The 16,716-nt window shown below is 34.0% G+C and overlaps 2 protein-coding genes across 3 annotated transcripts; one reads left to right on the top strand and one right to left on the bottom strand.

Moving 5' to 3' along the window:
• Positions 1-1,913: 1,913 nt before the first annotated feature.
• On the top strand, positions 1,914-4,847 carry LOC102587194 (uncharacterized). 2 transcript variants are annotated; one of them, XM_006357691.2, is made up of 2 exons: positions 1,914-2,600; positions 2,719-4,847. In XM_006357691.2, exons 1-2 carry the CDS (start codon positions 2,259-2,261, stop codon positions 4,513-4,515), a joined length of 2,139 nt encoding a protein of 712 aa, XP_006357753.1. In that variant the 5' UTR covers positions 1,914-2,258; the 3' UTR covers positions 4,516-4,847. The 2 variants fall into 2 exon arrangements, with proteins under 2 accessions (XP_006357753.1, XP_006357754.1); XM_006357692.2 differs by having other exon boundaries at positions 1,915-2,600; positions 2,722-4,847.
• Positions 4,848-7,513: 2,666 nt separating this feature from the next.
• Positions 7,514-13,683, bottom strand: LOC102586858 (protein RMD5 homolog A). Its single transcript, XM_006357690.2, has 2 exons — positions 13,365-13,683; positions 7,514-8,958 (listed from the first exon to the last, which is right to left on the bottom strand). The coding sequence occupies exon 2, from the start codon at positions 8,902-8,904 to the stop codon at positions 7,744-7,746; it is 1,161 nt and encodes a 386-aa protein (XP_006357752.1). The 5' UTR covers positions 8,905-8,958; positions 13,365-13,683; the 3' UTR covers positions 7,514-7,743.
• Positions 13,684-16,716: the final 3,033 nt, after the last annotated feature.

Below are 16,716 nucleotides of genomic sequence, written 5' to 3'. Positions count from 1 at the left end.
GAAAAACCCCCCCCCCCCCCCCCCCCCCCCGCACCTATTAGCCCCTTCCTACCACTTTTGTCTATTTTTCCTAATTTACTTTACAATAATATCCCCTTAATTCCAATTTATGACCATACGGTAAATTATGAGTAATAATAATTGTTAAAGCTATTTATTATGAGAAAATTTTAGTAATTGATTCTTAAAATTTGAATGGTTCCACGTAAATTGAGATACGTAGAGTATATCATGAATGCAACCAATAAGTAGGATATTAAAATGATTGAGTGTAGGAGAATCTTATTCCCCTATTTTGAATGTGAAAGAAGATTATTTTCTATAGCTAGCCTTGATAATTTAAAATAAAAATAAAAAATAGATTTAAAAAATAATTTATCCATATATACTATATACTGTACAACATGTCATAAGAGAGAGAAAATAATCCATGCATTCTAAATGTTAGATATATATATACATGGACAACTACATACCTATAAGATTTTCCGTCTTTTGAATAATTTAATATTTACAATAAGAGTATTGTTTTCTTATAGTAAACCTCACCCTCTAAATCACTTTTTACTTATCCTTCCTTTGTCATATACATAAAAATGAAATGGATATTTGGTATATACTATAAGTAAAATTTTACTTCATTATTATAATATTCTATTGCATTTTTAATAAATTTATTAATAATGTAGACTCTCATTAGATCTCCTTTCTTCAAAAACTTGTACTTCATGTTTCATACAACTGACATAATCGAGTGAGAGACATATTTCTCCTTCTTCATTCTTCTTCCAATAAATTCAATAGGAGTGTTTTGGATTTGTTTGGATCGATTTTTAAATTGTTAAAGCCAAAATAAAATTAATTTGATCTGTTTTTTAATTATTAGATCAAATAAAATATAATACACGTTCATTAATTTATTTATTGTAGGTTTGAGTCAGTTTTTTTATTATTATTTGTCAACTTATATATCCTATATTATTATTATTATTATTATTATATAATGGTAACTATAATTTCTTTGAATTATGGAGAGATTTTCAGTTTATTTATCAACTTATAATCCTATTTATGACCAGACAATCTGAGGAACTTTAATTTATGGCAATTAGCTAAAATTATAAATTAAGTGGCTAATTTCTGGCAATTTGTTAGTGCGGATTTATTTTTGTAAATCACCTGTAGGTGAGACCTGAAAAATGGTTGGGCCTTGCTCAATTCTCAAAGTTAAAGCTAAAAACTCTTCCAAACCACCCATAAAGCCATGTATTAGTATTTAATTTTGTAGATTATGAAGGAGGAAAGATGTGATATCCTAATCCGATTATACCCAAATACAAACACCAGACTTACTTCCTTAAATAATTTATGCGCCGTTTATATATTTTTATTATTAGTTAATACAAGTTAATAACTATTGAGCCTCAAGCTTATATACATGGAAGAATATTCTATTCTATTAATTCATCTTTATTGAAGTAGTGTAAATTATTATTGCCATTACTCCGTCTACCTCTAAAGTTACACGGTCTATAGAAAATAATTACTACGTATTTAATTATTAAGCTAGTTAAGAGAGTACTAATATGAAAAGGAGATTGTAAATGTACTCAAAGGAGTCACGTGGGTTAAGAGTAAAAAAGATGTAAAGGTGAAAACCATTGTAGGGGAAAAGGTAGAAAAAATAAAGCTAACAATAGAAAGAAGTAAAAATATGCAAGTTGGCTAATCGTAAAGAAAGAGAGATTTCATGGCAGAGATGGTTTCAGTCCCTATTTTATCGTGAAAATAGAAATAGTCAGCAGATAAATGTAAAAGCCAATACGTTGACTTGCAAAAACCTCCATTTGCCGGTAATCTTACCTTTTTTTTTCTTGGTCCCCCTTATTTTTTAAGATATTCTCACCTCGGAAAAAGCTTCTGCACTCCAATAAAAGAGACTCACTGGGATTTCAGTTTCACATTAAAGTATTCTTGGTAGCATTTGTAGTGATCTTTTTGTGTTTACTGATTAACAAAAAGGAAAGAGAAAGCAACGTTTCATCCACAGCAAAAAGGAAGAAGAAACGATTAAGTTTCTATTTGTTTTTTTTGTCTTCTCCTTTATTATGTTTTTTCCTCCGTTTGCTTTGTTAATACCAAATCCAATTTCATAGACCCAACTTTTTTATTTCTTCTCTCCATTATTATTAAAATTATCATCATCACAGCAAGCAAGAAAAACAACAAAAAGCAGAAAAAGAATCAGAGCACTCACAATGGTTTTGGGATGGCGAAGAGCTTTTTGTACATCGATCCCCAGAGATCGAGATACTAAAGAAAAGCAAGACAACACAAACCCAACTCCAAGTCCAAGAATCAATTCCAAATTTGGGTTTTTCTCTAACCCTTCAACCCCACGCTTCCAGTCTCCCCCAGTTTCCAGTTCAATACTCCGTTGCCGGACCACTGCTACTGTTCAGGCGGCGTCAGCCCCTGGAAGTCCAAAGCTTCAATGCAAAACCAAAAACAGCCCCCGGTTTTTTAACCGCTCTACGCCATCTTCCCCACGTTCACCTTCTACTTTTTCGCTTCTCAAATCCAGCTTACGTTTTCCTAAGGTAACAATAACTGATTAATACTGTTCACTATTCTCTTCTTCTATCCTACACGTTTTTGTACAGTGGAATCCAATTATGTTTTTTTCTTTGTTCTTAACTTGCTCTTTTCCATGTTTAGCAGACTAAGTGCGGCACATGCTTACAGACGGTGAAGACTGGGCAAGGAACTGCTATTTTCACGGCTGAGTGCTCTCACAGTTTTCATTTCCCATGTATAGCAGCTCTTTTAAGGAAACAAACAGCCCTTGTGTGTCCTGTTTGCCACTCTGAATGGAAGGAGCTGCCTCTATTGTCGATACACGATACTCAAAAACCAGTAAAAGTTGAAGAGAAAACAATTAGAGAAGTATCTCCATCACCTAAAGCAAAAAGAGATGTCAAATTTACAACCGAAACCAACTTTCAGGGAAGGCCTATTTTGAAGGTATACAATGATGATGAGCCACTGATGTCTCCAACTTCTGTTGCTCGGTTCAATCCGATACCGGAATCCGATGAGTATGATGAAGAGAATGATAATGTGGTGGAAGAATTTCAAGGATTTTTCGTGGACGCAAACGTGAAGCCGGAGAAGGAAAGTTTGGTAAATTTTACCAACTTCGAGGCGAGGTTATTGCCTGAAGCAGCCGTTGTATCTGTTGGCCGGAGTTATGAAACGTATGTGATAATATTGAAACTTAAAGCTCCACCGGTGTTGACAAGGACAGCCCGAAGAGCACCTATTGATCTTGTTATGGTGCTTGATGTTAGTGGGAAAATGAAAGCTCAGGATATCCAAATGATGAAACGTGCCATGAGGTTAGTAATATCAACGCTATCCACATCCGATCGGCTTTCAATTGTGGCCTTCTCTACAACCTCCAAACGGCTTTTACCATTACGGAGAATGACAACAAGCGGAAAACGATCGGCACGTCGCATTGTTGATGCCATTGTTGCTCTAGATGGAACAGGAACCAGTGCAAGCGACGCTCTAAAAAAGGCTGCGAAAGTTCTAGAAGATCGCAGAGAGCGTAACCCCGTCGCTAGCATCATGCTCTTATCAGACTGTCCAAATGATCGTCTCACCACCACCATCTCCACCAATCAAAGGTATCAATCTACCATCGTTTCCACCTGCACGCGCTTCAACAACTCGGAGATTCCGGTACATTCTATCGGACTGAACCAATCCAACGATGATGTATTCAAAAAATTCATCGGAGGCATAATAAACGTCGTCGTTCAGGATCTCCGAGTTCAAGTGGGATTCGTTTCCGGTTCAGCGCCGGCGGAAGTAGCGGCGGTTTATTCATACACAAACCGGCCCGCTGCTCTAGGTTCCGGTTCTCTCCGACTCGGCGATTTCTACGCGGAGGAAGAAAGGGAATTGTTGGTGGAACTAAAAGTTCCCACGTCAGCAATTGGGACCCACCATGTATTGTCCGTTCGATGCTCTTACAAAGACCCATCAACTCAAGAGCTCGTATACTGTAAAGAACAAGCTCTTTTGGTCCCACGTCCCCACGCCGTTCGATCATCAACCCCTAATATCCAACGGCTCAGAGATCTTTTCATTTCGACTCGAGCCATGGCTGAGTCTAAGCGATTGATTGAACGAAACGACTTAACCGGCGCGCACCACATGTTATCCTCTGCTCGTGCTTTGTTAGTTCAGTCAAATTCCAGCTCAGCTGGTGAATTCGTTCATGGCTTAGAAACCGAGCTGTCTGAGCTTCATTACAGAAGGCAAAATCAAACTCAGCAGCCACATCGACGAAGAATAAACGTACAACAAAGAGAAGATGATAAAGCTGAGCCGCTTACACCTACATCGGCTTGGAGAGCCGCTGAACGGCTAGCTAAAGTGGCTATAATGAGAAAATCGTTGAATAGAGTCAGTGATTTACACGGCTTCGAAGATGCAAGATTTTAGTTTATTTTTATTTTCTTTTTAATATTGTAGAAATAGGTTAAAATATAGTAGTGCCTATCCATATGAAGAAGCAAAAAAAAAAAAACTTAAAAAACGACAAAGGGTACCCGACGGCTCGGCGCTTTCTGCAGAGGAAAACAACAGTTAGTGAAAGGGTAAAGTGGGTACCCTACATTGGGTGATTGTTTGATTAAGGCAGTTGGGGGTGGGGTTAAGAAGAGCTATGTGCTTTTGTCTTCTATTATCTCCCAAAAAAATTATAATCCTTTCTTAAATGTAGAGATTTTAATGATGATGTTTAAATGGAGATGAACAGAATAATCTTTCTTCAATTTGTTGTCAGTAATTGTCTCTCTTATATCTTTTGTTTGCTTCTCATAATATGTTTATTGCTTTTGGAAATTAATGCAGGATATGTTTGTTTACTACTTACTGGGCATAAATAACTACTAGGAAAAACAGCCCTATCCTATCCAAGGTTTGGTATCCCATGATGAATTGGTAAAACACTTCCTAACAAAGATGAATTCATATTTGGAGGAATTTGAATCTGAAACATCTGATTAAAAGATGAAAGAATATTTAGCACAAACTTGATTGGTAGCCCTATACACTTGAATTAATTCACCATTGAATAGTTTGATTTGCTAAGTTGTTTTAAGATGAATGAAACAATATAGCTGATGGTATTAGTCCAAAATAGAGACTAGAAAGGTGGGTGTTATTATATTAATAAAATAGAGTAGTAAATGATAAATGCAAAACAACTATTGTTGTACTTTAGTTGTGATGAAGGACAATATGTATTGATTGAAGTACACCAGCACGAGCCTGGTTGCTCATCAAATAATTCCAGAGAATACCTAAATCAAAACGATTCTCTAATGATCTTGGGGTCACCTCTGATGAATCATTGCACAAAAATCCAGACTAATTTAATGCCCAATAAATACAATTTCCTTCCTAGAGAATAATGCCAACTCCAAATTATTATCAAAAAAAATAAAAATGACATAATCTTATTTATAAAAAATCTCATCGACATACAAATGTTATGTTATTCTTACAAATAATTCTAGTCAAAGTGTGTCATATAAATAAAAATGGGACAAATACTACTCTTTCAATTCAGTTTATATGACTTTCTTTTTTTTCTAGTTAATTTAAAAAGGAATAATACATTTTTATATTAAGTAATAATTTAACTTAAAAATATTTATTTAACTTTAGATCACAAGTTTCAAAAGTCCAGAGTTAAGTACGAAGAGAGTACATAATTTATCAACTTGTATAATTGATGATAATCAGTGAGAAGTTGAACGAGACAAGAGAATTCTACACTGTTGCCAAATATGAAAACACATGACATGATATACATCTCTATTTTAGAGTCATTATCAATTGATTCAGAAAAATAATTAAAATTGAAAGATAATGACCTTACAAGGGGGGATTATTTTAATATGCACTCTCTAATCCCAATAGGAAAAAAAGCAAATGTGGGGAGGGTTAATCACATGGTTAGAGTGATGGACCACACATAATCATGATCAACTCCATTTAATTTTTAGATAAATCTCTGTTCTTGAAAATCCCGAGAAAATTAGCAAGATAAAAGTGATCTATTTATGCACTTTAATGAAATTCCACGTTAGCGTTACTTTAGCTATACGTTTGTGAAAACCAAGGAAAAAAGATAGAGAACTTTTTTGCAAATGCAACACAGGAAGAGAAAAAGGGTTTAAGAAGAATGTAAATAATACTTAGTTACTATGATAAAGTAGGAAAAGACACTAATGAATATTTAGCCATAAAAAAACTATTTACTCTTTTTTTTTGGAATAATTTTTCATTTTATTTGAATAACGATGATGTTTGCCTATGAAAATTTCAATTCGAAGTTGTGTTTCAAATTTGAAAATATTATTTGCAAAATGTATAACCAAATACAACTTCATCTTCAACTTAAACTCCATAAAGCGGAAAAAAGATTAAAATTTATGACTAAACAAACGCCTAGTAAGCTTGTTGGTTTCTCAACATTTTTTTCAAACGCCTACTAAGCTTATTACTGTACCTTGTTTTACTTTTTTGGTGGTCTTCTCCTGAAATTGCGTACCTCTGTTAGAGCTTTTTGAGAATTAACTACTATACTATAATACTTAAAAATTGGTACGTTTTATCTGCTCCCTTTTAGGCATTTCTTACCAATCCAAACCAAACAATTCCATTGGAACCGAAAAGACACCTACTTTTTACTTCTCTATATGTCGCAATAAAATAAGATAAAAGTAGCCAATGGGAAACATAATACCTAAAACAATTACTATATGGTTCATTGATGCTGTACTTTATGCCTTCATATTCTTATCAGTTTCTCTATTTGTGGGGTTGTCACATTTTCTTTTTTTACCAATTTAACAATGTATCAAGATCTGGAATCCAAAGAGACGTGTCCCAATAGACAGAAAACACTTAATAAGTGAGTGGATAAATATTTGAATGGGCGGACAAACCACAGTTTACACTTCAACCATGATAAATCAATTTTTTTGATAATATCTTACTACTTATAGATCACTTTTTGACACCATTAAAGTGATGTGTAAGCAGATATATCATATACTCATATGAGTGGAATTATTCCCTTAAATATCACGTCTTCACAAGTGTTCGACTGTTCTCCACATAAAGGATGACAGTACTGTAGGTTATTCAACAAAAATTGACTACTATCCTAGAAATAGACATCTTCAAGGTGATATCCCTACTTATGAGAAGTCATGTGCTTACATGGAATGTTTATCCAAAAAACGACATATCTTTAGGAAGACATCAAGAGAAACCAAATGGTGTTATAACCAAAAGTTATCAAAACACCCATTCGGTTGCTCAATTCAGTCAAATCATCAACCCATCGCTTGATTTGTTCAACAATATTTGGACCCATATCACAGGCATTCCTTCGAGTTCACATCACATTCGTTGACCTAAGGTATATGAACTGAAAGACTTAAGGCAGCTTATTTGCATGAAATGGTAAAGAATTCCTATATACATCCAATTTACCATAGTACATAGAATAGAGCAGCTTAAGCACAATTAACACTATGGTCAGAGGTACCATCAACCATGTAACCAACAAACGGGAATTGAGTTCACAGAGCATAGAGATAAAGACGGGTAGCAAGAAGATTTTAATACAAACGCCGAGGTGATCAACTCCTACTAGAAGAACAATTGTCTACACTGACCGACCTCAACCTCCGTTGGGCAGTAGGGACACTTGAAAGGCCGTGTGTTGTTATTCTTTGACAGTTTGGTAATAGATTGCTTGCATAACACATGCCCACAAGACATCAGCATAGGGGGATTCTCCTCAGATGCCTGATCCCGACTCACTGGACAGACAAAGATAGAGTGGAACTGAAATTCTCTGTCCAAGTCTACTGGCACGGGTAATTGTTTCATGGATTGCCATTCCTGCTTTTTCCCAGTCATCACATTCATCAGTTTCAGAAGGGTTGGCAATCCCTGGACGCCTGCTGCAATGGTCACACTCAACGGACTCTCATAAGATTGACCCATGAGATTGCAGAACTGCCGAGCAAGCTCTTCAGCCAATTTATCCCAGTGGAGAGGTGATAGTAAATCTGAGTAAGGTGAGGACTCCAGTTTCTCAGCCCACAATAGACAGGCCATGAGCCTCTGGATCTCTGCCAAATATTTGGTGGCAAAAGGTGGGAAGAAAGTTCTAGCATAGTTTAAAGCTCCATCTCTACCTCTTTTTTGCAGAATTTCTACAAACTGCTGCCTGTGTAGCTTCATTTCAATATCAGATCCAATCAGCTTAAGTTTCTCACTATTCGTGGTGGCCCAACTCAGAGCTGGCTCCAGGTTCCTAGATCTCATGGCTTCAAGTATTTGATACATTTGCAGAAAAGGAGATTTTTGGCCAGCAGCTTCAGATTCTCTGGCCTCATTCACGAAACAATCACCAAGATCAAAGTGGCCTTCCCGGTAGAAATGGCTGGCAATTATCTGGTTAACAGTATGGATATCAGAACCAACATTCCTGTAAGCCTTTGATATATCAGGATTGAGTGACTTCTCAAGGAGCTTCGGGTACTTGCTTAGTGCAACATTTAGTTCTTTTTGTGTTCCTTCCATCTGACTGAGTGGAGCAACTTCCTTCAACTTGGCTTTAAGTTCACTAAGAATCACTTTGTGTTCACTCAGAGATGCAGTATCATTAGCTGACTGTATTCTCAACAGTGCTTGTTCTATTTCATGACTGATCTGCTCTATCACTTCTTGAGACTTTGATGATGCAACCTTTTGCTTCTTTGTGACACGATCAAAGGCATCTTTAATGGTACTCAGCTCCATTTTCTAATTTCTCAAATTCCTGCTAGAATTTCTCGGTGTAAAATTGACAATCCCCTAGATGAAAAGGATACAATGTCATTATGCATGTACATATGGGCACAATAGTAGATAAGAAAAGGAAACGAAGAATCCATCGGTGCCTAACCACCAGACTTGACTGTGTGTGCTAGTGCCTGCAAAAAATATTTTTACTCCTAAGAACTACCTAACTTTAACTCATTGTGAAACACAAGATCCTAATTAGCTAAAGCTAAAAGAAAGTTTAAGATCCTTAAAGAACCGGAAGGTGACAGGATCATTAAAAGTTAGTAACTAATTAGACATGGAATATTTTAATTACTTCATTGTATACCTTTACCAGCTGCAAGTATTGTCTCAACAGTTGAGGAAACACACACACATCTCTCCCCTCACATAAAATATACCTTGCATCAATGCTTCAGTACTTCATAACCAAATATATCCTTTTCTTCAGCCCATCTTAACCGAAGCAAATAGACCAAAAGATAAGAAGTTGTTTGACTTATATATGATGCATAAGGAAAAGTTAACATAGTTGCTGGAGTTCAAATGTGAAGTTGTTGTTAACAAAGAAAAAACACTAGATTAAAGTTGCCAAATTTTGAAACCTGAGAAAAAAATATGGGAAATGTTAAGACAATGGTTTTTGAGCCTAAATCAACCACAAAAGTCAGGTTATGATATGAAGAATGTCCAAGAAATCACAAGAGACAACTCATTCTCTCAACTAATATGGGACTCTAATGCCCCCTGCACTCCTATGCTTGAACATATGGAGTGTGGACAAAATAAGGAGATAACAGCTTGGAGTGTGGACAACATAAGGAGATAACAGCCTGGAGTGTGGACAACATAAGGAGATAACAGCTCGTTCAAATGTTAGCATATCACGTGTATACATCTAGAGTCATGTATGTCTAGAAATTAAAATTTATTGTAATTAGATAAGAAAAATCTTATAGAATATTCTATAAGATTCCTTAAGATACTCTATATTTACTTAGCTTAATAGCATAGAGATACTAATTACCTACCACAACACTCCTATATAAGTGGGCACCCTCTTGCACATTATTATTTGATCATGTCAATGATAAGTCTTCTCTGACCTCACATGGTATCTCTACAATCTTGGTAAAGACTCGGATAGCTTTGCCGATGGATGTTGTTGGTCACATGTGACAGCCTCTTTTGATGTTGGTTCCGTTCATCTCTCCGGCTATCAAAGTCACTACTCTATGAGCGATCATTCAAGCGCCACTCATCCACAATGACCATTCACACATCGCTGCTTTCTGGCAACTGCTTTGGCACCACTAGTCTCTAGGATCGTTCAAACACCATTCATCTTTCTGGTGACGGTTCTAGTGCCACTCTCTCTCTAGCAAGAAGTGTGAGACTTTCTATGCAACTAGGATCTCACTCTAAACTTTTGGAGCTTTTGTTATAGTTCTAGCCATTCAAGTTACACACATAATATCCTAGGGATTTGCAACATCAGTTGGAGCACCTTGACTAATTTCACGAGGTACGTGCTACCTATACCTCCCACAAATAGGTACCGGTACCTCTTTCCACCAAGACTTGGATGGATGGGAAGAAATCACATAAAATTTTGAACCCGACACCTTATGGTTGTCTATGTAGCAACTAATAAGGAAACAACAGATGATGATTGAAATCAAAAGCAAGACACTACAAGAAAGAATAAGATCAATACTACAACAGACACCACCCACCCTAAACCCATCGAACGCTACACCTTGAGTGCGTAATTTAAATATAGTCATTTTTGCTAAACAATGGCAACCCAGGATAACTTCAAGGAAGGTTCTTGACACCACCACCATACGTAAATCACAAGGGACACAAGAACAAAGAGCATGTTTCGAGTAGAATATGCATTTTTGAATATGTACGAACATTGTTGCGCTGTAGCAAATACAAGCCACGAAGAATGCCAATGAAAGGTTACGGAAACCAATATATTGGACAGGTCATTTGTAAAGAGGTTTAGATAGGCTTCTAGAATTTAAAAAAAATGAAAAGAAAGGTTCAACGAGATGACCCAAAACCTAGAGATTGATCGGAACTAGTACTCATGTTGTTTTAGTTAGGAGCTTTTTCTCTTCAAACATGTGCATACTCTACTTTATGGACTTTCAAAACTACCATAAGAAAAACTCTTTGAAACTATTGTATTTAACAAATATTGCATTTTGATGTCAGAGGCCGAGCAATTCATCTGCTATCACGAAGGACTGATCCAGATTGTATTGTTGTATCTCAAAATTCAACCTGCCATCGTAAATTACACTCGACACCCCATTGATATAGTAATATGTACTACTTTCACTATTCTATGTCCTTCGAAACCCTTTCCCACAATCAAGAAACGTGTACTCCATCAAGCCTATGAAATCCTTATTGCTTGTAAAACAGAACCTTTAAAATAAGGTTCTCCTCCAAGTGGGTGTGACAAACGCCGTGCAAAGTTCTCTTATACCAGGATTTAGAAAAAATATGCTAGGTGTTATATTGTATCTACTACCTAAATCTTACTGGTCAGAGTTACTTGAACCTCTAATGACAAAAGGTAACAAGTATCAGTGGAGTATTCAAGGTGCATGAAAGAGACCCTAACAACATAATTATAAGAAAAATAAGAATAAGGCCGCCTTAAACGCTTCAAGTTGACCTTGAGTGTTTTAACCAAATCATCCATTGTTCCATCGGCTTACTGCATACTCCTCCGTTTCAATTTATTTGACTTAGCTTGTTTGGGCACGGAGTTTAAGAAAGTAAACAAAAATTTTGAAGCTTGTGGTTGTCAACTAAAAATATGTATAATGTACCAAAATGGCCTCTAATTTTGTAATCATAAACATGCCACGTGGAATTTTAAAATTAAAGAGTTGTCAAATAAGGAAAGAGACGTTCTCTTTAAAATGAACTAATAAGGAAAGTAAGACAAACAAATGAAAAAGAGAGTATTTTCTAAAAATTAGACAATATTGAAAATAGTGAAGTGTGTGATGATGCATAGTTGAGAGTATTCAGGAAAGAAGAAGAAGATGTAGAGTTCTAAATGCATCCCTAGTCACTTATGTGGTATTTTGGAGCAAAAGAGATACGAGAGCTTTTGAATAGGTGGAATATGACTTTGTACACACTTACATGTGTTATTTGCTTTGATTAACTTTGCTTATGCTTATTGTTCTACGTATAAAGTTCGTTCACGGGTTGCTTGGAGGTTAAGTGGAATTAATATCCCTAGCTCAAGCATAATTGTTCATTATAATTTTGAACAGAAGATAGCAAAAAAGAAACATGAACTTAGGTTTCAAGATCAAATCAAATAGCACATCCACTGTTATACCCAATAGTCTGAAGAATTTAGCCAACACTTTTGTTATCCTTTTGTAAACAAGAAATCCCCAAGGGCCTGTGTGTGCACAGTTAGAATACAAGATGAGTAAAACAATACACCATGATCATAAATCTGCAAAAATTACATTAATTGGTAGAAGAGATAAGAAGTGACATCGCAAGACTGATTCAGATGCTGCATCTAGACCACACTAATCTAATGCAGCAATCTCAAGATTGGGGGTACTATCCTTCTTGGTAAATATTTTTTTCCTAATGACTTGCACAAAAGTAATTTCATGGAAGGGACACTATGGATGCAGATTTCAATGAAACTGTAATATGTATGCCTAATGCTTCGGTACCTAACGATTTCTGACATGAAATACATGAAAGATTTGTTTTATGTTTGAACGAGGAATTCAAGAAAAATACATGTCCAAAAGCCATTCCATGTAAGGGAAACTGTAGATGCAGATTTCAACAAGATTGGAATATCTGCGCTTGTTGCTTGGGTACCTAAGCATTTCTTTCTTTTATGCTTGGAAGGAGGAATTCAAGAAAAGTATATGTCAACAAGTAAAAATCCAGTCTAAACTTCAGTAGATTAGTTGTGGCTTTATTTTGTAACTAGAATTAGAAGAGCTTCTGGTTGAACTATATATTTGTCATACTCTGAGAAACAGGTGCAATTGTGCACCCACTAACCTAAAAGTTGAGCTCAGAAGATCCTACTTCACAACAAATACACTCCCAACCTAATATAGATTGGAAATCCTTTCAATTAACAGAGCTCAAATAATTACTAAGAAATTTCATTCATCATAATTTGCTTCCAACGGAAATGAATTCATTTGCACGCGTCTCATCCCCAAATTCTCAACAAATAAGCATAGAGCTAGCAAAAAACAGGGTAAAATATCCGCATGCTACTAATTAAAATTTTACATGTTCTTAGCTCAGGACTGAGCCGTAGATCTGGAAAATAACTGCTATATCTTCAGATTAAATAACCAATTTATTACTATAATAGGTATCAATCAACAAACAATTATTGCATAAGCACTCACCCGATAGCCGGATCTTCAAATCCGAAGATGATCCAAACAGTCAACGTCTAGAAAGTTCCAACAATCCTCAGAAAGCTAGATTATGATTTCGAGTCAAACACTTAACAACATACAGGATTTCGAGCGAGATTGACTGACGGGTGATGGAGCAAGGAGGAAGATGAAGCGGACGAAGAAAGGGTGATTTGCAGGTGTAGATTGTGGTAGAGACGAGAAGATGGGTAGGGTTTCCTCCGTGGCTGTTATGTTTTATTTGGTTAAGAATGAAATGTAGTGATTAGTGGGTGCAAAAAGAAAATGCTGCGGAAGTTGTTGTGGCTGTCAAGAATCGAACCCACGGCTTGCTTTAAAGGGGTATTATATCCTTTGCAAAGGTTATAAAATTTCCTTAAATTTTGTGAAATAAACAAAAATATAGTTTCATCAAAAATGTCATTGATGTTAATATTTTGATTTTAAAATGTTCTTGCAGTTAATACTTTGGTTCAAAAATATTCTTATAATTATTAAATCGATCAAAAATATCCTTTTCTGAATAAATATAATTTATTTTCTTTTTAAACGCATGTTCTTTCTATTAGAAATATTATTAAAAGACCCTATCCTTGTTTTCTTTCTTTTAAAATCACTTTAACAAATAAAATTATAGGAAATTTTTTTTTTCTTATTAATCTAATTTTATCAATTAAAATAGAATAACCTCATGTACCCTTTTAACGTATAATATATGCCTTTTAATGTATAATATATGTCATGTATATAAAATCATAGTAAACTCATCATTAATTTTTATTTATATAACGATAAAAAATAATTATAATACAATAAGAAATATTTTCACTTTTTATTTTTTTCTGAATTGAAGTAGGATAAGCATTTGCTAATTTTAAAAAAATATTATTAAAAAAGAACGCATTAAAAAGAAACTAAATAATACTCCATATTTATTTGCGAAAAGGACATTTTTAATTCATTAGATAACAATAAGGACATTTTTTTACCAGAGTATTGACGACAAGGACATTTTTTGGACCAAACCTTTTAAACAAAAGAAAATTTTTATTCATTTCACATAGTTTAAGGGTGTTGTTAACTAATTTCCATAATTTAAATTGGAAAAATAAACATATATTATCCCTCAATTTGCAATTTAGAGGGGTTGTGTCCCTCGTTAAAATAAATTGTGCTTATATCTAGATATGTTGTCTAATAAATTGCATTTTATTTGAGAAAAGGCTCTGATATACCCCCTCAAATTTATTATTCAGAGCTGATATCCCCTTCTTCTTTTTTTATGAAAGTGACACATATATACCTTTATTGTTATACTAATGGCTCACATATTACCATGACATCTTTTTCTAACGGAAATAAAAAATGATAATTTTAGTTAAAAAAATTAATTATTTATTTAAAAAATAAATATAATCCATATGGTTACATTTAATACTCCTCACGTGTATTTAATTTTGGGATTAATTTGAAGTACCCATATCCTTTTTGTCCAAACCAGCATCCAAAATAACTCATAACCCAATCCAAATAAAGCTTCTAATATCAACAGACAACAATGGAGTTATGCCACAAAAATAACAATCTTCAATTTAATTTTGATTGCTTCAATAATGATCGTATTCTTCTAAGTTGATGATTCTCAACATCCGAACACACACAGTCACTTCAAAATCTCAACAACTTGAAATTTTGATGAGTCAACGGTGAAAATTTATTGAAGAACTTTGAATTTTTTTTAAACTCATCGTCAAATTTAAAGAACCCAAAAGGTCAAAACTGAATTTAGCTCAATAATACCACGCAAGAGAAAATCTCAGCTAAAAAAAAATACTAACCCAAATAATTTTCAATAATCCATTGATTTACAACAACTTCCATTCACAAATTTTAGAAGTAATTCGGCCATAAATAAGAATGTCGATTCGAAGACCCAACAATTTTGTTTCCAACTTCTCCACCCAATGTGCCATATAATTTTAGCGGGTGAATCGAAGTCAATGAAATTTCAAACACCATATCAGTTGAACTTTCAAAAATTTCAGAATTAAACTCAGACAATGAACTCAATAAGAACAACATACAGTGATCTATTTTTAAAAAGTTTGCAATTTTTTCAACGTTTTGTATTTTTGACTGGCAAAACAAATGGAAACAGTAATTATAAAAACCAAATTCATGTACTGCGTGCTAATCAATTAGTATTGTTTTTTACAAACAATTGGTTGTGCTTTTGTTTGCTTATAAATGGGTATGGGCAAAAAAGTGTTTAACTGAGTTGTTTTGGGTGTTGGTTTGGATAAAAAGGATATGGGTACTTCAAATTCACTTGTCTATTTTAAGATTGAGATTCAAATATTTAACAAATGAGGGGTATATTTGGCTCAAAGTATAACGGTAAGGGTATATTTGGACCAAAAGTATAACGAAGGGTATATTTAAACTATTTCTAATAGTACAGAGATAAATATGACCCTTTTCAGTTAAATTTATTATTTTGATGGTCAAATTTATTTTTGTTTCACTAATTTTCTAGTCCCTTTAGATTTATCATAGATGACCTAATTTTTTTTTCAAATACAAAACTAAATTACAATATAACTGCAAAGAATAGCTTTAAAATATAATATAGCAAAAAAAAATTAGTTTTAATTTTTTTTTCATTACACTAAAGAATGAAAGAAAAAAATAAAAAAAATAATAAAATCAAATAATGTTAATCCAAGAAATCAAAAAATAATTTATGTATGAAAAAGATTAAAATATACTTTGAACTTTGCTTGATGGATCATATATACCCCTACATAATTTATTTATTTTTAAAAAAATATTAAAAGCAAAAAAATATAATTTTTAAACTAATTTTTTTCATTTTGAGCTCTTTTGTAATGATGAGGGTATATGTGAGCCGTTTGTATAACGGTAAGGTTATATATGAGTCATTTTCATAACGAAGGACATATCAGCTCCAAATGACAAAGTTGAGGGGTATATCATACCCTTTTCCCCATATATTTACTCTTTTCGTTAACATATTTATATTTACTTAGTTGAAGAAAAATTGTAATATTGATTTTTTAATTTAAAAAATATCGCGCGGTTTTAAAAAGAAAAATAAAGTTTCCATCTACTCAATCATAAAATGAGATTGAATTGAGTCTAAATAGAGAAGGATTGAATATTTTTATATCAAGGTTGTGATTTATTTCTTACTTTTTTATGGGCTAATTATTGGCTTGAACCACTCGATCATACATTTACAACATAGGTATATATTATATACTCATATTGATAACTTTGTTTTTTCTCCCTCCAAAATAAGCACTTCAACAAGTTATAT

This window comes from Solanum tuberosum, unplaced genomic scaffold (assembly GCF_000226075.1).
Source record: "Solanum tuberosum cultivar DM 1-3 516 R44 unplaced genomic scaffold, SolTub_3.0 scf00244, whole genome shotgun sequence".
NCBI lineage: Eukaryota > Viridiplantae > Streptophyta > Magnoliopsida > Solanales > Solanaceae > Solanum > Solanum tuberosum.
The sequence above is the reverse complement of the archived record's forward strand: the minus strand, read 5'-3'. Positions and strand labels throughout refer to the sequence as shown.